This window comes from Phalacrocorax carbo (genome assembly GCF_963921805.1).
Source record: "Phalacrocorax carbo chromosome W unlocalized genomic scaffold, bPhaCar2.1 SUPER_W_unloc_6, whole genome shotgun sequence".
Taxonomy (NCBI): domain Eukaryota; kingdom Metazoa; phylum Chordata; class Aves; order Suliformes; family Phalacrocoracidae; genus Phalacrocorax; species Phalacrocorax carbo.
In genome coordinates, this window is record NW_026990257.1 from 686038 (window position 1) to 710192 (window position 24155).

Below are 24155 nucleotides of genomic sequence, written 5' to 3' on the forward strand. Positions count from 1 at the left end.
AGGCGGCTCCTGGCCGCGGTGAGAGAGAGGTATCCCTTCAAAGAAGATATTGTATTTCGCCTAGGAAAATGGACGACCATGGAGAAAGGCGTTCAGCATCTAAGGGAATTAGCCGTGCTTGAGGTGGTTTATGGTGACCTGGACGATCAACGGTCCTCCAAAGATCCAGATGAAGCCGAGTGCACACGACCCATGTGGCGGAAGTTTGTACGGAGCGCACCATCCTCGTATGCAAACTCATTGGCAGTGATGTCCTGGAAAGATGACGAGACACCAACGGTGGCTGAGTTGATTGATAGACTCCGGGAATATGAAGCGAATCTCTCTTCCTCGCTCGTCTCTGCTGTTGAGAAACTGTCCCGAGAGTTCCAGCAACTCAAAGAAGATATGTCCTACTCCCCACCAGTACGGACCAGTATCTCAGCCATTAGGAGTAATCGTCCCTTGGCTCAAGAGAAGGGATACACACGACGGGGCACCCTATGGTTTTACCTGCGTGATCACGGAGAGGACATGAAGAAGTGGGATGGAAAACCTACCTCAGCCTTAGAGGCACGGGTACGTGAGCTGCAAGGGAGAACAATTACTCAGGGAAGTTTCTCCAGGAGAGCTGCTGCCCCAGTTTCCCGTAAGCAATTCTCTAGACAGAGGAGCAGAAGTGCTGATGGCCTGACTGATCTTAACAGAGACACCCGTGATTCATATCTACCGGAAGTGAGTGATGAATACTATGATCAGGACTAGGGGGGCCCTGCCTCCAGCCAGGTGGAGGAAAGGGATAACCGGGTTTACTGGACTGTGTGGATCCGATGGCCTGGCACATCTGACCCACAGGAATATAGAGCTTTAGTGGACACCGGTGCACAGTGTACCTTAATGCCATCAAACTATATAGGGGCGGAACCCATCAGCATTGCTGGAGTGACAGGGGGATCCCAAGAGCTAACTGTATTGGAGGCCGAAGTGAGCCTAACTGGCAATGAGTGGCAGAAGCACCCCATTGTGACTGGCCCCGAGGCTCCGTGCATCCTTGGCATAGACTATCTCAGGAGAGGGTATTTCAAGGACCCAAAAGGTTACAAGTGGGCTTTTGGTGTAGCTGCCTTGGAGACGGCGGAAATTAAACAGCTGTCTACTTTGCCTGGCCTCTCGAAGGACCCTTCTGTGGTGGGGTTGCTGAAGGTCAAAGAACAACAGGTGCCGATCGCCACCACAACAGTGCACCGACGGCAATATCGCACCAACAGAGACTCTCTGATCCCTATCCACGGGCTCATTCGTCGACTGGAGAGCCAAGGAGTCATCAGTAAAACCCACTCACCCTTTAACAGTCCCATATGGCCAGTCCGGAAGTCTAATGGAGAGTGGAGGCTAACGGTAGACTATCGTGGCCTGAATGAAGTCACTCCACCGTTGAGTGCTGCTGTGCCAGACATGCTAGAACTTCAATATGAACTGGAGTCCAAGGCAGCCAAGTGGTATGCCACAATCGATATCGCTAATGCATTCTTCTCAATCCCTCTGGCAGCAGAGTGCAGGCCACAGTTTGCTTTTACTTGGAGGGGGGTCCAGTACACCTGGAATCGACTGCCCCAGGGGTGGAAACACAGCCCTACCATTTGCCATGGACTGATCCATAATGCTTTGGAACAAGGTGGAGCTCCCGAACACCTACAATACATTGATGACATCATCGTGTGGGGCAATACAGCAGAAGAAGTTTTTGAGAAAGGGAAGGAAATAGTTCAAATCCTCCTGAAAGCTGGTTTCGCCATAAAACAAAGCAAAGTTAAGGGACCTGCACGAGAAATCCAGTTCTTAGGAATCAAATGGCAAGATGGTCGTCGTCAGATCCCCATGGATGTGATCAACAAAATAACAGCCATGTCTCCACCAACCAGCAAAAAGGAAACACAAGCTTTCTTGGGCGTTGTGGGTTTTTGGAGAATGCATATTCCACACTACAGCCTGATCGTAAGCCCCCTCCATCAAGTGACCCGGAAAAAGAATGATTTCAAATGGGGCCCTGAACAACAACAAGCCTTTGAACAGATTAAACGGGAAATAGTTCATGCAGTAGCTCTTGGGCCAGTCCGGGCAGGACAAGATATTAAAAATGTGCTCTACACTGCAGCCGGGGAGAATGGCCCTACCTGGAGCCTCTGGCAGAAAGCACATGGGGAGACCCGAGGTCGACCCCTAGGGTTTTGGAGTCAGGGATACAGAGGGTCCGAAGCCCGCTATACTCCAACTGAAAAAGAGATATTGGCAGCATATGAAGGGGTTCGAGCTGCTTCAGAAGTGGTTGGTACTGAAGCACAGTTGCTCCTGGCACCCCGACTGCCAGTGCTGGGCTGGATGTTCAAAGGAAATGTCCCCTCTACACACCATGCAACTGATGCTACGTGGAGTAAATGGGTTGCACTGATCACCCAGCGGGCTCGAGTAGGAAACCCCAGTCGCCCAGGAATCTTGGAAGTGATTATGGACTGGCCAGAAGGCAAAGATTTTGGAATATCACCAGAGGAGGAGGTGGCACGTGCTGAAGAAGCCCCACTGTATAACACACTGCCAGAAGATGAGAAGCAATATGCCCGGTTTACTGATGGGTCCTGTCGCCTTGTGGGAAAGCACCGGAGATGGAAGGCTGCTGTATGGAGTCCTACACGACAAGTAGCAGAAACTGCTGAAGGAGAAGGTGAATCGAGCCAGTTTGCAGAAGTAAAGGCCATCCAGCTGGCCTTAGACATCGCTGAACGGGAAAAGTGGCCAGTGCTCTATCTCTATACTGATTCCTGGATGGTGGCAAATGCCCTGTGGGGCTGGCTACAGCAGTGGAAGCAAAGCAACTGGCAGCGCAGAGGCAAACCCATCTGGGCTGCCGCACTGTGGCAAGATATTGCTGCCCGGGTAGAGAACCTGGTTGTAAAGGTACGGCATGTGGATGCTCACGTCCCCAAGAGTCGGGCCACTGAAGAACATCGAAACAACCAGCAGGTGGATCAGGCTGCCAAGATTGAAGTGGCTGAGGTGGATCTGGACTGGCAGCATAAGGGTGAACTATTTCTAGCTCGGTGGGCCCATGACACCTCAGGCCATCAAGGGAGAGATGCAACATACAGGTGGGCTCGTGATCGAGGGGTGGACTTGACCATGGACGTTATTGCGCAGGTTATCCACGAATGTGAAACATGTGCTGCAATCAAGCAAGCGAAGCGGGTAAAGCCTCTGTGGTATGGGGGACGATGGCTGAAATATAAATATGGGGAGGCCTGGCAAATTGACTATATCACACTCCCACAGACCCGCCAAGGCAAGCGCCATGTTCTCACCATGGTAGAAGCAACCACCGGCTGGCTGGAAACATATCCTGTCCCCCACGCCACTGCCCGGAACACTATCCTGGGTCTCGAAAAACAAGTCCTGTGGCGACATGGCACCCCAGAGAGAATTGAGTCAGATAATGGGACTCATTTCCGAAACAACCTTATAGACACCTGGGCCAAAGAGCACGGCATTGAGTGGGTGTATCACATCCCCTATCACGCACCAGCCTCTGGGAAAATCGAAAGATACAATGGACTATTAAAGATGACACTGAGAGCAATGGGGGGTGGAACATTTAAACACTGGGATACACATTTAGCAAAAGCCACCTGGTTAGTCAACACAAGGGGATCTGCCAGGCGAGCTGGCCCGGCCCAATCAGAATCCTTACGTACTGTGGAAGGGGATAGAGTCCCTGTAGTGCACATAAAAAATATGCTGGGCAAGACAGTCTGGGTTATTCCTACTTCCAGCAGAGGCAAACCCACTCGTGGGATTGCGTTTGCTCGAGGACCTGGGTGCACTTGGTGGGTGATGCGGGAGGATGGAGAAATCCGATGTGTACCCCAGGGGGATTTAATTCTGGGTGAAAACAGCCAATGAACTGAATAATATGCTGTTAATTGTAATATGATGTTGTATGTCATCACTACTATGGTTGCATCAGTGGAATGTTATCATGGTGGGAATCTCCCAATTAATGATAATAGCAAATGAACTTTCAATGGAACCGAGCAAAGTGCAGCAGTGAGAGAACACGAACTACCAGTGCAGCGGTGATGGAACAAGGACTGACATGCAACAACCTGACCCCACGCACACCGCCGCACCGAAGGACCCTTACAAGAGATGAAATCCAAAGTCATGGACTAAATGAACTCAATGGACATTTCACAGGCATTCTACAGGGGTGTTCCATAAACTAGTGGAATGATAAATGAAAATCTGTATATATATATATTGTTAAAGGATAAGAAGATGGATAAGGATTATTGAAGTTGTACTGAATAGTATGGGACCTGAGCATGATGTCAATGATATGGAATAAGGGGTGGATACTGTCATGGTTTCAGCTGCGATAGAGTTAATTTTCTTCACTCTAGCTGGTATAGTGCTGTGCTTTGAAATTAGCATGGAAAAAAACCTGTTGAGATAACACACAGATGTTTAGGCTGTTGCTGGGCAGCGCTGATACTAGTCAAGGACATGTCTAGCTTCCCATGCTCTGCTGGGTGCACAAGAAGCCGGGAGGGGAGGGGGCACAGCTAAGAGAGTGGATTCAAACTGACCAAAGGGATATTCCATATCATGTAACGTCATGCCCAGTATGCTACCTGGGAGGGGCTGGCCGGGGGAGGGAGGGAGCAATCGCGGCTCGGGGACGGGCAGCGTCGGTCGGCGGGTGGTGAGCGGTTGTATCGTTCGTGTTTCTGCGTTTTTGTTCCCTGTTTTCCCTTTCCTCCCTTTTCCCTTTTATTATATTAACCTTACTGTCATTATTATCATAATCATTTATCATCATCATTCTATTGTAGTTATTAAACTGTGCTTATCTCAACCCACAAGTTCTTTTGCTCGTCCGATTCTCTTCCCCATCCCACAGGGGTGGGGGGGGGGTGAGCGAGCGGCTGCGTGGTGTTCAGTTGCCAGCTGAGGCTGAACCACGACACCATCGCAGTGGTTTTTCTTCCCCCACCTGTATTTGATATAGCAATCCTAATCCTTCACTGGCGGTCAGAATCCAACCTGCAATTAATTCCTCCTGAGGGTCCCACCGCCATACTCCTTCCTTTTGCATTCAACGTTCTATCATCTGCAACTGCTGGACTGCCTCAGGGTCTAAACTCCTGGGCTCCCATGGGTCGGTCCCTTTCAGCAACGCATAGAAAGGTTGCATCTCCTCACCGGTGACGCGCACGAATGTCCGCAACCACTGCAGTGCTCCTACCAGCTTCTGGACATCGTGTAAATTTTTAACCTTAGGTGTAAGTTTAATAGGCTGAGCTTGTATGGAATCCCCTTGTATTCTAGCACCCAGAAATCCACACACTGGTCCTCGCTGTACCTTTGCCTCAGCTATCTTGAGGCCCTGTCCCTCAAGGCCCCTTTGGGTGTCTGAAAAGACTTGTTCACACAATGCCTCGGTGGGCGCAGCTATGAGGACGTCATCCATGTAGTGGATCATGTAGATTCTCTCCCGATACTGCTGCCTTACTTGCTGCAATGCAGAAGCCACATACCTCTGGCAGATCGCTGGAGAATTTTTCATCCCCTGCGGAAGTACTGTCCACTGCCATCTACTACCTGGTTCTGCGCGGTTCACCGCGGGCAGAGTAAAGGCAAATCTCTTTCTATCATCTGGATGTAGCGGAATACTGAAGAAGCAGTCTTTGATATCTAAAACAATGACTCGCCATCCTTTTGGGACAGCACTCAGATCTGGTAGGCCAGGTTGGAGAGGCCCCATGTCCTCCATTTGCTGATTTACTGCTCTAAGGTCATGCAGCATTCTCCATTGTTTTTTATCTTTCTTTTTTACAGCAAATATAGGGGTGTTCCACGGGCTCATCGAGGGCTCTAGGTGCCCTGCTTCGTGCTCTCGTTTTACTATAGCTCTTACAGCCTCTGTTTTCTCTGTTGTCAGGGGCCACTGCTCCACCCAGACGGGCTGTTCGGTTTTCCACACTAACTTGCGCTGACGAAGCCCCTCTGAGGCAGTGGCCCTTATGCTAAATTTTTCAACCCGATCCCCATCTGGGCAAGGGTGTCCCGCCCCAACAAGGGGCTTGCTACCCCATCTGCTACTAGTATGGTCACTACGGCCGTGAGGAGCTTCCCTGCCTCCTCGTCCAGGACTTCGAGTTTCACAGGGCAAGTACTAGTCCTCGTCTGTTGTTCTCCTGCCACCCCTATGATACATTTTCCCATGGCGAGGGGCCAAGTTGGTGGCCACCGTTCGAGTGGCATCACTGTGACATCTGCCCTGGTATCCACTAACATTCCCAGGTATATCCGTGCTGGACAACTCGACTCTTGTGTGGTAATCATCACCGCCGCCATGGGTCTCTTGTTACAGCCTATGACCAAGGCCACGCAGGGGCCATAACCTGCAAGTCTTGCTGGTTCTGCTCCCCTGCCTGAAGGTTCACTCCCCCTTGGCCCACTATGGTGGGCCAAGCTCCTGGCACTGGCACCATGATGGGGGCCATTTGACTCACAGGAGGCGCGAATCCCCCTCGCTTCGCCCTCCTTTGGCCGTTTCCCGGCTTTGTGGTTGGACAATCTCTTGCCAGGTGTCCTGGCTTCCCACACGCCCAGCACCTCCCTACTGGGCGTGCTCCTCCTCCATTACGTCCTCCCCTTTCCGCTAGCGGGCACCCAGCTTTAAAGTGCCCTAGCTGTCCACACAAGTGACATCTTGGCCCCACCCCGGCCGCTTGCACCAGCACCCTTTCTTCGCTTCCACAGTCAGGGTTCTGGCAGATGTGCGCTCCCACACCGCCATGCTGATTCAACGCCTCCTGGCGCAAGACATGCCTGATGGTTTGACCCAATGATGCCCCCGCCGCCAGGGTGCGGAGGACATCTTGTGTTTGCGGATTTGCTTGATTTCGGAGGCAATCCATAAGGACTGCCTCCTTGGCTGCTGGTGGCAATTCTGATTCTATAATAGCCTTCTGCAACCTGTCACAAAACGTTGTAAATGGCTCTGCTAGTCCTTGCTGCATCTTTTGCCAAGGTTCCGCTTTTTTTTCATACCTGTCCACTTCACTGTACGCTTTGCGGGAACTCTCCGTTACCGCTTGCAGCTCCCTGCCCCTCCTCCAGGAGCTATCCGGACAGGGAATATCCAGGGCATCTCTATCCTTACTCCATCGAGGCTACAATCTCTGGCTCTCAGCCGCCAGTTAGGTAACTCGACTGACTGTCGCTGGGGCGCACCCTTCGTTTAAGGGTCCTGTCTGCCCCCGAGTTACTTCCCCTAGTGCGCGCATAGCCTGCTGCAGCTGCCGCAGCACTTCCTCCGCGGACCCCTCCGGAGCTGCAGCGCTCCGGACCTCCCCTTTTGGCGGTCCCTCTCCTCCCTCCTTCTGATTGGTCCTCCGAGTCCCTGCTGCCTTATGCCTCTTTTTTGCGCGCTGCAGACAATCTGCCCCATCTTCCCACATGTGGGCATCGGTTTCTCCCCCAACTTCTGATTCGCTGCTACTCGAGGTTGATCTATACCCACCCTGTCCTCCCCTCCAGGCACCCCAATCCTCCTCCTCGTCCGACTCCCATCTCAAGGGTTGCCCCGGGAGCCAGTCTCGAGGGTCGGGCAGAGGGCGGCGCCGCTGCCGGCTCTGCTTCCGGCGCTGATCATCTTTCTCCTTCCGCTCCGTCACTCCCGCTGCGTCCGCCGCCACGCCACCCTCCCCGCGCGCAGGTACTCGCGCCTGTGCCAAATCGTCCCAGGGGTATGCAGGGGGGCATTCCAAAGGTCCTGCTGGCTCAACAGGGAACACCGCCGCTTCCCGATCCACCTCTTCGGGAGCCTCAGACTGAGTCGCTGGCCAGGCTACTCCGTCCGAACTCTCCGCTTCTTCCCCATCTCCTGCGATGGTTGCCCCTGCCTGTGTCCCCACTGCCCATCCTGGGTCTATTTCCGGGCTACTGTCGCCTGTAGCACCGTGCAGGCACAGCCGCGCCTGCTGCCACGTCTCCTGATCATCCCGAACTTTCAATAGTAATCGGTGTATCTTTCCCCAAGGCTGTATGTACTGGGGTTTTCCCATCATAGCCCTTTTGGCTAACTCCTCTTTAATTCTCGCCCAATTATCTTTATTAAATATGTCTGCGGGACTCCGTATGAGCCCCTGCGTAATCATCCATTGGATGGCCTTTGAGGTAGGCGCCTTCGAAATCGAAGTACCATATTCCTTCCCCAATCCCTTCAGTACCTTTACGACTGATTCCATGGCGCGCCCGCCGACCTGCGGCTCCCCGTCCCGCCCCTGCATGCCTCAAGCTATCTTTTCCCCCCGGCGAACTTGCCATGCCGCCCCGCAGATCACGTCGGGGTCACCACTTGTTGCTGTACGCTTCTATGGGAGAACTTATCTTGGGCCGCATATCTCCGGGACACAGGGCTCTACCCACCCTGGGGACAGTGATGCACAGACATCAATATGATGGATACAAAATGTCCGTTTATTTAACTGTGTCACACGCTTATATAGCTCTTGCGCTTCCTGTTCCTGCCACTCCTATGGGGAGGAGTCTATCTTTCCGTCACATCCCATGGTCTTCCAGTCGCCGATCCCTGTCTATTCCCCTACAGACTAGTACAAGCACTACCTAGCAACAATTAAAACATCTGTGTGTTATCACCATGGTTTTCATAATAATCCCAAAGCACAGCACTATGCCAGCCACAGTGAAGGAAATGAACTCTGTCCCAGCTAAAACCATGACAGTAGTATCCACCCCTTATTCCATATCATTTACATCATGCTCAGGTCCCATACTATCCATACAATTTCAAGAATCCCTACCCGCCTTCTCATCCTTTAATATAATATACAGATTTCATTTATCATTCCCCTAGTCTGTGGACCACCTCTGTAAAATGTCTGTGAAATGTCCTATGAGTTCATTTAGTCCATGACTTTGGGTTCCATCTATTATACAACTCTTTCAGAGAGGTGCTGTGTGTGATGTTGGATTGTTGCATACTGAAGTCAGTCCTCACTGCTACACTGTTAGCCCTTGTTCTATCACCGCTGCACTTTGCTTGGTTCAATGAAAGTTCATTTTTTTTAATTTGGGAGATTCCCACCATATATACCATTGATATGGCATATAGCAACCACTGTATTGATGACATACAACATTATATAGCAATTAAGACCTTACCAGTCAGTTCATTGGCTGTTTTCACCCAAAATCAAATACCCTTGAGATACAGACCAGACTCCTCCATCCTCCCGCATCACCCACCAAGTGCACCCAGGTCCTCGAGCAAAAGTAATCCCACGAACAGGTTTGGCTTTGCCTGAGGCAGCAAAAACCCAGAGTGGTTTCCCCAGCATATTTTTTACATGCAGTACAGGGACTCTATCCCCTTCCATAGTATGTCAGATTTCTGACTGGGCAGGGCCAGCTTAATTGGCAGATCCCCTACTGTTCAATAACCAGGTGGATTTTGCTAAATGTGTATCCCAGTATTTGAAAGTTCCACACCTCCATTGCTCTCAGTGTAGTCTTTAATAGTGCATTGTATCTTTCAATTTTCCCAGAGGCTGGTGCATGACAGGGGATATGATACACCCACTCAATGCTGTGCTCTTTGGCACAGGTGTCTATGAGGCTGTTTCGGAAATGGGTCCTATGGTCTGACTCAATTCTCTCTGGGGTGCCATTTCACCAAAGGACTTGTTTTTCGACACCCAGGATAGTGTTCTGGGCAGTGGCATGGGGCACGGGATATGTTTCCAGCCAGCCGGTCATTGTTTCTACCATTGTAAGCAAATGGCGCTTGCCTTGGTGGGTTTGTGGGAGCATGATATAGTCAATTTGCCAAGCCTGCCCATATTTATATTTCAGCCATCGTCCCCCATACCACAGAGGCTTTACCCGCTTCGCTTGCTTGATTGCAGCACATGTTTCACATTCAAGGATAACCTGCAAAATAGCGTTTATGGTCAAGTCCACCCCTCGATCACGAGCCCACCTGTATGTTGCATCTCTCCCTTGATGGCCTGAGGTGTCATGGGCCCAACGAGCTAGAAATAGTTCACCCTTATGCTGCCAGTCCAGATCCACCTCAGCCACTTCAATCTTGGCAGCCTGATCTACCTGCTGGTTGTTTCGACGTTCTTCAGTGGCCCAACTTCTGGGGACGTGAGCATCCACATGACGTACTTTCACAACCAGGTTCTCTACCCGGGCAGCAATATCTTGCCACAAAGTGACGGCCCAGATGGGTTTACCTCTGTGCTTCCAGTTGCTTTGCTTCCACTGTTGCAGCCAGCCCCACAGGGCATTTGCCACCATCCAGGAGTCAGTCTAAAGATAGAGCACTGGCTACTTTTCTCGTTCAGCAATGTCTAAGGCCAGCTGGATGGCCTTTACTTCTGCAAACTGGCTCGATTCACCTTCTCCTTCAGCAGTTTCTGCTACTTGTCGTGTAGGACTCCATACAGCAGCCTTCCATCTCCGGTGCTTTCCCACAAGGCGACAGGACCCATCAGTGAACAGGGCATGCTGCTTCTCATTTTCTGACAGTTTGTTATAGAGTGTGGCTTCTTCAGCACGTGTCACCTCCTCCTCTGGTGATAATCCAAAATCTTTGCCTTCTGGCCAGTCCATAATCACTTCCAAGATTCCTGGGCGACTGGGGTTTCCTACTCGAGCCCACTGGGTGATCAGTGCAACCCATTTATTCCAAGTAACATCGTTTGCATGATGTGTAGAGGGGACCTTTCCTTTGAACATCCATGCAGCACCGACAGTCGGGGTGCCAGGAGGAGCTGTGCCTCAGTACCAACCACTTCTGAAGCAGCTCGGACCCCTTCATATGCTGCCAATATCTCTTTTTCAGTTGGAGTATAGCAGGCTTCAGACCCTCTCTATCCACAACTCCAAAACCCTAGGGGTCGACCTCGGGTCTGGCACAGCAGCACTCAATGGTGTAGTGACTTCATTCAGGCCATGATAGTCTACTGTTAGTCTCCACTCTCCATTAGAATTCCATACTGGCCATATGGGACTGTTAAAGGGTGAGTGGGTCTTACTGATGATTCCTTGGCTCCTCAGTTGGTGAATGAGTTTATGGATGGGGATCAGAGAGTCTCTGTTGGTGCGATATTGCCGCCGGTGCACTGTTGTGGTGGCGATTGGCACCTGTTGTTCTTTGACCTTCAGCAACCCCACAACAGAAGGGTCCTTTGAGAGACCGGGCAAGGTAGACAGCTGTTCAGTTTCCTCCATCTCCAAGGCAGCTACACCAAAAGCCCACTTGTACCCTTTTGGGTCCTGGATATACCCTCTCCTGAGGTAGTCTATGCCAAGGATGCACGGAGCCTCTGGGCCAGTCACAATGGGGTGCTTCTGCCACTCATTGCCAGTTAGGCTCACTTCGGCCTCCAATAGAGTTAGCTCTTGGGATCCCCCTGTCACTCCAGCAATGCTGATGGGTTCTGCCCCTATATAGTTTGATGGCATTAAGGTGCACTGTGCGCCGGTGTCCACTAAAGCTTTATACTCCTGTGGGTCGGACGTGCCAGGCCATTGGATCCACACAGTCCAGTAAGCCTGGTTATCCCTTTCCTCCACCTGGCTGGAGGCAGGGCCGCTCTATTCCTGATCATAGTATTCATCACTCTCTTCTTGTAAATATGAATCACAAGTGTCTCTGTTAGGATCAGAAAGAATATCAGTGCTTCTACTCCTCTTTCTGGGGCATTGCTTACTGGAAACTGGACCAGCAGCTTTCCTGGAGGAACCCCCCATAGTGACTGTTTATTTCTTGCAGTTCATGTACCTGTGCCTCTACGTTCGAAGTAGGTTTTCCATCCCAGTTCTTCATGTCCCCTCTGTGGTCACGCAGGTAGAAACCACATGGTGCCCCACTGTGTGTATGCTCTCGCTTGACCGAAGGGACGATTACTCCTAATGGCTGAGATACTGGTCTGTAAAGGTAGGGAGTAGGACATATCTTCTTTGAACAGCTGGACCTCCAGGGACAGTTTCTCCACAGCTGAGACGAAGGAGGAAGAGAGATTTGCTTCATACTCCCAGAGTTTATCAATCAACTCCACCACCGTTGGTGTCTCGTCATCTTTCCAGGACATTACTGCCAATGAGTTCCCATGCGTCGATGTTGCACTCTGTACAAATGTCCGCCACACGGGTTGTGTGCACTGGGCTTCATCTGGATCTTTGGGTGACTGTTAATCGTCTAGGTCACTATAAATCACCTCAACCGTGGCTAGTTCCCTCAGGTACCGAATACCTCCATGGTCACCAATTTTCCTAGGCGAAATACAGTATCTTCCTTGAAGGGGTACCTTTCTCTCAGACCTGACAGGAGTCGCCTCCAGAGGCTGAGGGCTTGTTTCCCTTTTCCAATTGCTTTGTCAATGCCCCCTTCCCTAGAGAGGGATCCCGGTTGTTTGGGTTCCTTCCCCTCTAATTCCAGACTGCTGGCCCCATTATCCCACCATCGGAGCAGCCAAGTGACAATGTGATCACCTGAACGACAGCCAAGATCTTTTTGCATATCCTGCAACTCACTCAATCAAAGGGATTGGGTAATTTCCATTTCTTGTATGAGTTCTTCCTCTTCTTCCTCCTCTCCTCGTGATGGCCCTACTTCTTCACCATCTGTTTCTAAACGAGTTGAGTTAACTTTGTCTTCCAAGATTTCTTCTTGCGTATAGGGGCGACTGATACTGGCATGGGTTGATCCTCCAGTTCAGCTGCACTGCTTGTCACCGGGGTTGGAGTAGGTGCAGTGTCTGTCGTGGGGGTTTGAGTGGCTGCAGTGCTTGTCACCAGGGTTGAAGTAGCTGCAGTGTCGATCGTCAGGGTTTGAGTGGCTGCAGTGCTTGTTGATTTCCTTGTCTTTGTCTTTTAAGATCCAGAGGCCTTCTCTTTCCCTTGGGGGTACTGAATAGTGTTAAATAGGGCTCGATAGGCATAAGCCAGGCCCCAGCACATTGCAGTGATTTGTATCTCTCTGGAATTGCCAGGGGGACAACATACTTCCCTCAAATATTCTACTAATTTTTCAGGATTCTGCACTTGTTCAGGGGTGAAGTCCCACAACACTGGGGGTGCCCATCTTCTTCGGCATTTGTCCATACTATCCCACATACCCTGCCACACAGAGCTAGCGAGCCTTGGGGCAGATCTCTGGATGATATTCTTAAATTGCTTATTAACCTTAGAACTGAAACAGTCTGCCAAAGCAATACCAGCAGATGTATCTTAACTACCCAAGGATGTTCAAGATACTGAAAAGTTGTTGTAATGAAGGAGGAGGCATTATAGAAGATGGTAGCTAAGGTGCCATCTTCTATTTCCTCAAGAAAAAACTCTCAGATGAGGAGTTATAATTTCTAATTGTCTCCATGAGGTGGTAGCCTAAGTACAGTAACAGCTTCCATGCAAGACCCAAATACCTGATAACACTCAAGGCCAGTGTTTTAATAACAAATCTCCTAGGCAAAACATCTCTAATCACTGCAGAGCACAGTGAACTACAAAAACCAACAGCAGTTTTTAACGTGTACTTCACAATCAGCATGGTGTAGACTGGACAAACTAATATTGAGAACAGATGAATCAATGGTGTGTCCAGCAACTGTTATTATCTCAAACCCTTCATGCCCCATGTTAGGCGCCGAAATAGACTGTCGCGATTCAGCCCCAGTCAGCAACTGAACACCACGCAGCCGCTCCCTCACTCCCCCCAGCCCTGTGGGACGGGGGAGAGAATCAGAAGAGCAAATAAAAAAAAAACATGTTGTGCATTGAGATAAGCACATTTTAATAATTAAAATAAGGTAGTAATGATAATAATGATGCTGATTATTATGGTAATAACAAAATGATAATATAATAAAAATGAAAAGGGAAAAAGGGAAAAACAACAGAAACACAAATGATACAACCACTCACCACCCGCCAACCAAAGCTGCCGGTCCCCAAGCCAAGACTGATGCTTCCCTCCTCCCCCAGCCAGCTCCTCCCAGTTAACATACTGGGCATGATGTCACATGATATGGAATATCCCTTTGGCCAGTTTGAATCCGCTCTCTTAGCTGTGCCCCCTCCCCTCCCAGCTTCTTGTGCACCTGGCAGAACATGGGAAGCTAGAAAAGTCCTTGACTAGTATAAGCACTACCTACAACAACTAAGACACCTGTGTGTTATCAACATTGTTTTCATACTAAGTCCAAAGCACAGCACTATGCCAGATACAGTGAAGAAGATTAACTCGATCCCAGCTAAAACCATGACATAGGTTTACATATAAGTGTAGATATCTACCCATAACTGTCTGCATATCAGTTAGTTTTGGAGAACTAGGCAGTTCGGCAGAAAGCAGATGCCTATTTTTACTCAGGCACAGTCTACTCACCATCAAGCTCTACTCAGGACACTCCGTCTGGGTGACCTGGACCTCTTGGGTGCCTAAGACACCTGTTGGTTTTGGCAGGATGGAAAGGAGATCTGCACCTTCTTTATCCAGTATCAGGATGTCAGAAGGATGTCCACAGTAACCTTAAATTGCATTGAGTTAACATTTTAGAAAGTGAGATCATGTGGGGTTGCTGAAGGTCAAAGAAAAACAGGTGCCAATCGCCACCACAACAGTGCACTGGCGGCAATATCGCACCAACAGAGACTCTCTGATGCCCATCCATAAACTCATTCACCAACTGAGGAGCCAAGGAATCATCAGTAAGACCCACTCACCCTTTAACAGTCCCATATGGCCAGTATGGAATTCTAATGGAGAGTGGAGACTAACAGTAGACTATCATGGCCTGAATGAAGTCACTCCACCATTGAGTGCTGCTGTGCCAGACATGCTAGAACTTCAATACGAACTGGAGTCCAAGGCGGCCAAGTGGAATGCCACAATTGATATTGCTAATGCATTCTTCTCCGTCCCTCTGGCAGCAGTGTGCAGGCCACAGTTTGCTTTCCCTTGGAGGGGCATCAGTACACCTGGAATCGACTGCCCCAGGGGTGGAAACACAGTCCTACCTTTTGGCATGGACTGATTCAGACTGTACTGGAACGGGGAGAAGCTCCAGAACACCTTCAATACATTGATGACATCATTGTGTGGGGCAACACAGCGGAAGAAGTTTTTGAGAAAGGAGAGAAAATAGTCCAAATCCTTCTGAAAGCTGGTTTTGCCATAAAACAAAGTAAGGTGAAGGGACCCGCACGAGAAATCCAGTTCTTAGGAATCAAATGGCAAGATGGTCGTCGTCAGATTCCAATGGATGTGAGCAACAAAATAGCAGCCATGTCTCCACCAACTAGCAAAAGGGAAACACAAGCTTTCTTGGGCGTTGTGGGTTTTTGGAGAATGCATATTCCAAATTACAGTATGATCGTAAGCCCTCTCTATCAAGTGACCCGGAAAAAGAATGATTTCAAATGGGGCCCTGAGCAACGACAAGCCTTTGAACAGATTAAACAGAAATAGTCCATGCAGTAGCTCTTGGGCCAGTCCGGGCAGGACAAGATGTAAAAAATGTGCTCTACACTGCAGCCGGGGAGAATGGCCCTACCTGGAGCCTCTGGCAGAAAGCACATGGGGAGACCCGAGGTCGACCCCTAGGGTTTTGGAGTTGTGGATAGAGAGGGTCTGAAGCCTGCTATACTCCAACTGAAAAAGAGATATTGGCAGCATATGAAGGGGTCCGAGCTGCTTCAGAAGTGGTTGGTACTGAGGCACAGCTCCTCCTGGCACCCCGACTGCCAGTGCACGATGTTCTAGGGCAATGTCCCCTCTACACACCATGGAACTGATGCTACGTGGAGTAAATGGGTTGCACTGATCACCCAGTGGGCTCAAGTAGGAAACCCCAGTTGCCCTGGAATCTTGGAAGTGATTATGGACTGGCCAGAAGGCAAAGATTTTGGATTATCACCAGAGGAGGAGGTGACACGTGCTGAAGAAGCCACACTCTATAACAGCATGCCAGAAAATGAGAAGCAGCATGCCCTGTTCACTGATGGGTCCTATCGCCTTGTGGGAAAGCACCAGAGATGGAAGGCTGCTGTATGGAGTCCTACACGACAAGTAGCAGAAACTGCTGAAGGAGATGGAGAATTGAGCCAGTTTGCAGAGGTAAAGGCCATCCAGCTGGCCTTAGACATTGCTGAACGAGAAAAGTAGCCAGTGCTCTATCTTTAGACTGACTCCTGCATGGTGGCGAATGTCCTGTGGGACTGGCTGCAGCAGTGGAAGCAAAGCAACTGGAAGCACAGAGGCAAACCCATCTGGGCCGTCACATTGTGGTAAGGTATTGCTGCCCGTGTAGAGAACCTGGTTGTAAAGGTACGGCATGTGGATGCTCACGTCCCCAATAGTTGGGCCACTGAAGAACATCGGAACAACCAGCAGGTAGATCAGGCTGCCAAGATTGAAGTGGCTGAGGTGGATCTGGACTGGCAGCATAAGGGTGAACTATTTCTAGCTCGTTGGGCCCATGACACCTCAGGCCATCAAGGGAGAGATGCAACATACAGATGGGCTCGTGATCGAGGGGTAGACTTTACTATCGATGTTATTGCATAGGTTATCCACGAATGTGACACATGCGCCGCAATCAAGCAAGCAAAACGAGTAAAGCCTCTGTGGTATGGGGGATGATGGCTGAAATATAAATATGGGGAGGCCTGGCAAACTGACTATATCATGCTCCCACAAACCCGCCAAGGCAAGCGCCATTTGCTTACAATGGTAGAAACAACGACTGGCTGGCTGGAAACATATCCTGTCCCCCACGCCACTGCCCGGAACATTATCCTGGGTCTTGAAAAACAAGTCCTGTGGTGACATGGCACCCCAGAGAGAATTGAGTCAGACAATGGGACTCATTTCTGAAATAACCTCATAGACACCTGGACCAAAGAGCATGGCATTGAGTGGGTGTATCACATCCCCTATCACACACCAGCCTCTGGGAAAATTGAAAGATACAATGCACTATTAAAAACTACACTGAGAGCAATTGGGGGGTGGAACATTCAAGCACTGGGATACACATTTAGCAAAAGCCATGCGGTTAGTCAACACAAGGGGATCTGCCAGTCGAGCTGGCCCTGCCCAGTCAGAAATCCTACATACTGTGGAAGGGGATAGAGTCCCTGTAGTGCACACAAAAAGTATGCTGGGCAAAACAGTCTGGGTTCTTCCTGCCTCAGGCAAAGGCAAACCCATTCGTGGGACTGCTTTTGCTCGAGGACCTGGGTGCACTTGGTGGGTGATGCCGGAGGATAGAGAAATCCGATGTGTGCCTCAAGGGGATTTGATTTTGGGCGAAAGCAGCCAATGAACTGAATGGCACAATGCAAACTGCTATATAATATTGTGTGTCACCTCTGTGTTGTATCAATGATATCAGAGTATGAGCCTCCCAACCCATGGAAGATAAACTATGAAACAAGCCGTGCAGCAGTGATGGAACAAGGACTGACTCAGTATGCAGCAACCCAATGCCACACACACCATCTCTCCTACCCTGAAAGCCTGATACAGCAGATGGAGCCCAGAGTCATGGACTGGGTGAACTCAATGGACATTTTAGTGGACATTTTATATGGAAGGTCCATGAACTAAGGGAATGATGTCTGTGTGTTATGTTAAAGGATGGGAAGGGGAGGGGTGGTAGTTGGTACGATTGTATTGCATTGTATGGGACCTGGGCATGGTGTAAATGGTATGGAATAAGGGGTGGAGAATGTGCTGGTTTTGGCTGAGAAGGGGTTAATTTTCCTCACTGTGGGGGTCGACTACCTTTCCAGTTTCCCACGCTCTGCCGCATGGCGGGGGGCGCTGGAAGGGGCAGGGCCGTGGTGGGGGCGGCTGACCCCAACTGGCCAATGGCAGGTTCATTCCATACCATGTGACACCGTGACCAGTATATTAAGGGGGGGCAGGTTGCAGCTCGGGAGCGGCGCAGCGTCGGGTCGGTGGGCAGCTGCGGCATGTGCGGGTTGTTCTGGTGGTTCGTTCCCCCTCTCCCCTCCCTTCCCCCCTCTACCGGGGCTTTGCACCTCTTGTTGTTCTCCTTTACATTGCATTTCTGTTGTTGTTTCTTTTAATTTTAATTATTAAACTGTTCTTATCCCAACCCACGTGCGTTACCCTTCTGATTCTCTTCGCTGTCTACCGGTGTGGGAGTGAGTGAGCGAGCGATTGCGTGGGGCCAAGCTGCCGGCTAAACCATGACATCTACCAACGACTGCAATGGGGTGGTAATACTAAGGTGCAGAATCAACCGACTACAGATAAATCTTTGCAGGTGCTTGGCTAATGCTTTATTTCAAATTTGTTTCCTGTCCTTTGGCTTACTTCCTTTCCAATGAAAGTTGAGAGCAATGCCAAATCTCTGGATTTCACCATGAACCTTGCAATTTTTTCCTGTATTGATGCTAGAATTCCCATCTTCAAGATTTTCATCAACTGAAAAATTTCAGCTTTACTTTCTGGGAAAAAAATGCATCTTGCATATGGGAATTAAAAAAAGACAAGTCTTGAAAATGTGTCCTCACAATAGCAGTAAAAGGCAAAAAGTGGACAGGAAATACGAAAACTGTGGAAAATGTTTGATTTCTTAAATCTTCTGACCTGAAGCTACTCTCAGGATCTAGGATGGTCTCAAAAGGAGTTGAATTCTTAAGGCTGGAGATATTAGGACTGTATATATCAATCACCAATGAGGCCAGATGAGAGTAATCATTTTGTGTGACATGGGTCTAACCTTTTTTTGATCATATGACTGAGAAATAGCTTGCTGCCACTTGCCCTTAGGGCTCGTGCATCCACACTTTTTAGGGGTGACCTACTTGAGAGGAATTTTGTGCAACTTATTAGCTTCTCCTGAGCAACTTGGATATTTCATTTCCTTTCTCCTTTTCTTTGATACCAAAATGACAGCATTAGTCTTTTCTTTTGTCCTCTGTGAATCACAAACTGTAAGTGGGTTTTATTTTTCTTTTTGGTGTGGGGATTGGGTTACATATGGAAAATGTATTTTGTTTTGTAATTAATTAAAAACAGACTTTGGGAAGTTGGCGATCCAGGTCTTTATTTATAAGAGAGCATATCTCTGTGTTTTGTTTATGACTCACTCCTACTTCTTGCATTGTAACTTGGGTTTGTTTACACAAGCTCTTTGCTGGATCTAAGCAACATGGTGGTATAAAAGCCAATAATTTATGTTCTCCAGGAGGGGAGGACAGCAGGTGAGGTTTGTATGCTGAATCTGTCATAGCCCATAGTGAACAAGAGGAGATTCTACCACTTGATGGTTTCTGGTTATCTACAGAAAATGCTACAATAGCAACTTTACTTAAACTACTGCTAGAAGATTAGCCTGTTAGACATGAAGGGAGTAATAACCCCTAAATGAACCTTTCTTGAAATCTTGGCTGCTCTGGAAACTTCAAGGATTTCAAACACAAATGACTGCTTGACAGTCAGGTGTAAATTAAGTTTGCAAGTAGATGTGGGCTGAGGTTAATTTAGTGGGATATTTTATTCTTTACTGAAAAGAAATTCTGAACTCCATCATTTCTTTTTCAGCAGCGCAGAACAGATAGGAGTGAAAGGGAGCACCAGTTATTGCAATAGCAGAATTAATACATTCTGTTTCTCTCACAAAGGGGTAGTTACTTATAAACCATGTGAAAATCCTGAACTCTGAACAGATGCCACGTTCAGTAAAGGACAATGAGACAATTTAAGAAAAACAAGCAAGGTCTTATGTCCTAAGCAAAGGACCAGGAGCCAAGAAATGCTGGGTACTCTTTCCAGCTCTGACAATGACTCACAATGTGAACTTGGCAAGAGACTTTGGACTTCATTCAGATCTAAAGTAAGCCATCTGAACCAGGAGTAAGCTTACTTCAGGGGCCATTAAAGTATATTATATGACTGAGTAGTTTCAGCTAGTATCCATGGAGATGATAGTAAAGAAACTCAGGCAGATAACGAATTTGCCACAGGTGAAGTGACCCACACAGCTTGTCTGTGCCCACTAGTTTCAGTAACAAACACTTTTCATACTGACTGGCATCCATGGCAAGAATTAAAGGCCAGGATGAAGACGTCAGGAGTATATGTTTGGGGTATAGAAAGTTTAATAGTTACAGTGAGCCAATGTGACAGCTATGCTAAGCAGCCCTTCCTTCCCTCCCATTAGAGGTTTAGAAATGAGAATGAAGCAAACCCATGGTAAAACATTGCTGTAGAAAAGCTTTGTTACTTTAGAAGAGGGGAGAGCTTAGAGAAAGCTCTGAGGACTACTTAATAGTCAAAGTTGTGTTTTAATCTAGGACAGTAAAAAAGGAGGTAACAGCAATTCTTCTGGGACTGTAATAAATAATCTTTTAACCTTCTTATAGTTTCTTTTCTATGCAGAGTCCTTTCTCACAGCCATCACTTCTTCAGCAGTCAGATTCAGCCTATCGAGCTTGAAAGCAACTAGTCTTCATGACATTGAAAGCAGGCAAAGGAGGGTTTCCATTCACTGTTGTTTGACCCACACCGTTTCTGTTCTTTTCTCCCAACAGCCAGCCCACCACTGAAAAAAAGGTTCAAGCGCTCTGAAATTGAAGCAATCCAGTGCGAGGTGCGCAAGATGTGCAACTACACCAAGATCCTGTCCACGAAGAAGAACCTGGATCATGTGAACAAGATCCTGAGAGCCAAGAGACTGCAGAGACAATCAAAGACAGGAAATAATTTTGTCAAGAAGAGGAGGGGTCGTCCTCGGAAGCAACCCCTCTCTTTTGATGTAGACTCCAGAGACCAAATGCCCATTCTGGAAAAATGCATTGACCTTCCCAGCAAAAGAGGTCAGAGACCAACACTCAACCCTTTGATATTGGAGAAAGCAGCCACTCAAGATACAATCATGGCCACCATTGAGGCTGTCATACACATGGCTCAAGAGACACCACCTCCACCACCTCCTCTCCCTCCTCCCCCTCCTCCGCCCCCTCTCCCTCCACCCCGGACTTCCCGGGTTGGGAAAAGGAAAAGCAAGTCCCCACAGGAGGAAGAGGAGGATGTGAAAGTGAAGCGGCACCGGAAAAGCAGAGGGAGTGAAAGTGAAGGCTTTCCCTAAGGCCAGCGCACCCTGTCAGATGTTGGGTGCTGGTAGTGGGGCATGCTGGGACTGAGGGGCTGGAGGCTGCAGCACCAGACTCACTCATCCCTTTGGTGGCTGGAACCCATCGCAGAGAGCTGTGCCAGCTGAGGTTCACATCTTCCTCTTCATCGCTTTGGCCCCAGCCCCACCCCCCCCACACCCAGGAAAGAGGGGGAAAGGGTGCAGGAAAGGTGGGGGGTAAGGAGGGGGGTGGGCATGTCAAAGTTGAGGAGAGCATCTACTTCGCAGAGTTTTCAAAAACTAATGAGCATCTCAGCATTGCTGTTCTCATACCATACCCAGAGGCAGGAGGTTGTGCTCGCAGAGAGCTGAATGTTGTCACTAGGGCTGTATGCTTGACTCCAATTCTGTTTGTTGGGCTAGGTGAAGCTAAGAGTAACCATACCATAGTAGGAATCACTGTCAAAAAAAAAAAAAAAAAAAAACCCAACAAAAAATAGTGTAATTTTCTCATCTCTGATCTTGGTTATAATCTGTTTGAATTTTTTTTCCAGTTTTATATACCTACCAGGCTTTGGGGCAGCATAACCTAAAATGCCTGACTCCTGCTAGAACTATATATTTCTTTCTCATTTACTTGCCTAGTTACATCTAGCTGCAATATAGGCAATAGAAAAGTAGAGCCTTACACATGCGCACCCTCATTCTGCGTGCTATCCCAAGGAACAGCGGAGTATTACAGCATTTAAAATAAGGCGTACATAGATATTCAGTTACAATAGCACATTTCTATGAAGCAACTTGGTATTTTCAATGGCATGTGAAAAAGGGATCATCCATCAACCAAGTTGTTTTGATGCTTGGTACATGTGTGCAGAGAACAGCAAGATACTTCTGGGGAATAGTTATAGTAAACATGAACAAAATCACCAAAAAAAGAATATTAAAAAAGATTTTTAAAAAGGACAGAAAAAATAGAGAAAAAAGACAGGGCCCAAACCTACCAGTTCTTACCACTTGCAATTCCGAGTGAAATTAATCAGAAACCCAGGATCTGAATAATTTACATTGGGTAGCAATGCCTTGATATGTTCTTTTAAAAAAAAATATAAATTAGATTGTTTTAAAAAATAGAGAACAAAACCCTATGGAAAATAGGTTCTTTCTTTGCAATTATTTCTTAAAAAAGAAAAGGAGTAAGTGTTCTTATCTAAAAAAAAAATTGTTCAAAGGGTATTACCACTGCAATTGTATTAATGCCACTTTGGACATGTTCTCCAAGTTGTGGTTGCCTTAATAAACTAAAAAAACGTTGGGTTTTTTCTTTACATAATGTAATTATAAAGCTCTCAGTCTGCATGAATGCAAACTGTGTGATAAATTGTCTCTTTAAATGGTCAGTTCAAATTGTACATTTCTCATTCGAGTTGTACATCAGCCATTGATTTAACTTGGGTAAAATAGTCGAGCTGCATTTCCACAGCCTAATTAAAATTTTTAAAACAAAGACTGTGAGACTGTTCCACTGCAGTAACGATGCTTTTAAAAAAGAAGTCAGTTGTTGAAATTTGAAATAGGTACTTTCAACTTTATTTCATTTTTTTGAAGTCCTTCAGTATGCTCAACACCTGGCATGGCAAGATGAATATTAAAATGGGACGGGGGAGGGGAAATTCCAGTAAGGAGCGGGGACTGGAATTATTTAATGATTCACAAGCTAACTGCTATTCCCTTTATTGAGAAATCTTTGAACTGGCTTATTGCCGAGGAAACTTCAAATAGCATGACACTAAAAAAAACCAAACCAACAAACCCAACAAAAAAAGTCCCCACAAAAAAATTTGTGTTTCTATTCTGTTATTTATTTACAAAAATCACATCAAGACTATGGTGTTAAAGGGACACTGTAAACATACAGCTCATTATTTTTAGAGACTGATTTTTCTTCTGTGGTAGCAACTTAGCTTATTAAAACTGAATGCATTTGGGGTTTGGATTGGGCTGGGGGACTGGGAGAAGGGTTGTTGGTTTTTTTTTTAAAGGCTGGAACAAATCTTGAGATCCCATCTCCTTAAAACTGATAAGAGGGATTGCAGAATTCTGTTTCCAATTTGTTTTGCATCATTCATCATACTCATTTGCACTTTTTGTTTTCCAGTTAACGCAGCTTAGAAATAAATTGGCCAGTTGCGCATTCTTTTACAACCAGTTTTGCTTTTCAGTTCTGAAGTAGCATGGTGTTATTGACTGAAGTTGTAAGCCTGCAGAAAAAAAACGCTTAAGCCTTCTCGAGTTCCTCCCTTCTTCCTTAAAAAACATTGGACTGAGGCTTAGTTGATTCAGAAATCTTGTTTTTCCATCCTTTGGGCCTGAAAGTAGGTGATAGTGTTGCTTAAAATGCAAGAAAAACTATAAGTTTGGTATTCCAGGTAGTTTATAAGCCAGACAACAACTTATCCTTAGTTTTATCTTCAGTGATCTCTTTATTAGCATTGAAGGACCTTTCAATGTGTAGCAAGTGGAGCAAAGGTCTGAAAGGACCAAATTCTGTCATTAAATGCCCATCATGGCTTCAAGATGTATTGGACATTACAGAGTGCCGATAAGGGAAAACCCCCAACCACTTGTGTCTCCAAGAGCTTCATACTGCCAGTTTATTGAACCCTTCAGTATTAAATTTTCTGTGAAGCACCTTGCATGGTTTTGAGTAACTGTCACACACACACCCCCCAAAAAAACTAACAAAAAAAGTTATAGTAGTCATAAGCTACTAGGGTGTCCTACAGCATGGCCCATGACTCTCCACTTGACAGCAATGCTTTGGACCATTTGTGTAGAATATTCTGTTTGTGTTGTTACATTTTTTGGGTAGTGCCTGGTATGATGAGGTGCTGGTTCATCATTGGGGCTTCTGAGTGCTACAGCAATACGACAAATAAACAGGAATCACTGTTCCGTACACAAAGATTTCCCCAA

At 47.7% G+C, this 24155-nt stretch overlaps 1 protein-coding gene across 8 annotated transcripts in view; it reads left to right on the plus strand.

Annotated features, from left to right (window-relative positions):
- LOC104044423 (SET-binding protein-like) overlaps positions 1–23923 on the plus strand; it is a 399734-nt gene extending 375811 nt beyond the window's left edge. For 4 of the 8 annotated variants that reach the window (XM_064440016.1, XM_064440017.1, XM_064440014.1 and 1 more), the window contains one exon: positions 20638–23923. In XM_064440016.1, coding sequence (XP_064296086.1) covers positions 20638–21194 — 557 coding nt within the window. In that variant the 3' untranslated portion in view covers positions 21195–23923. The remainder of the gene's footprint in view (positions 1–20637) is intronic. The other 4 variants (XM_064440010.1, XM_064440012.1, XM_064440011.1 and 1 more) reach the window with 1 other exon arrangement.
- The last annotated feature ends 232 nt before the right edge of the window (positions 23924–24155 follow it).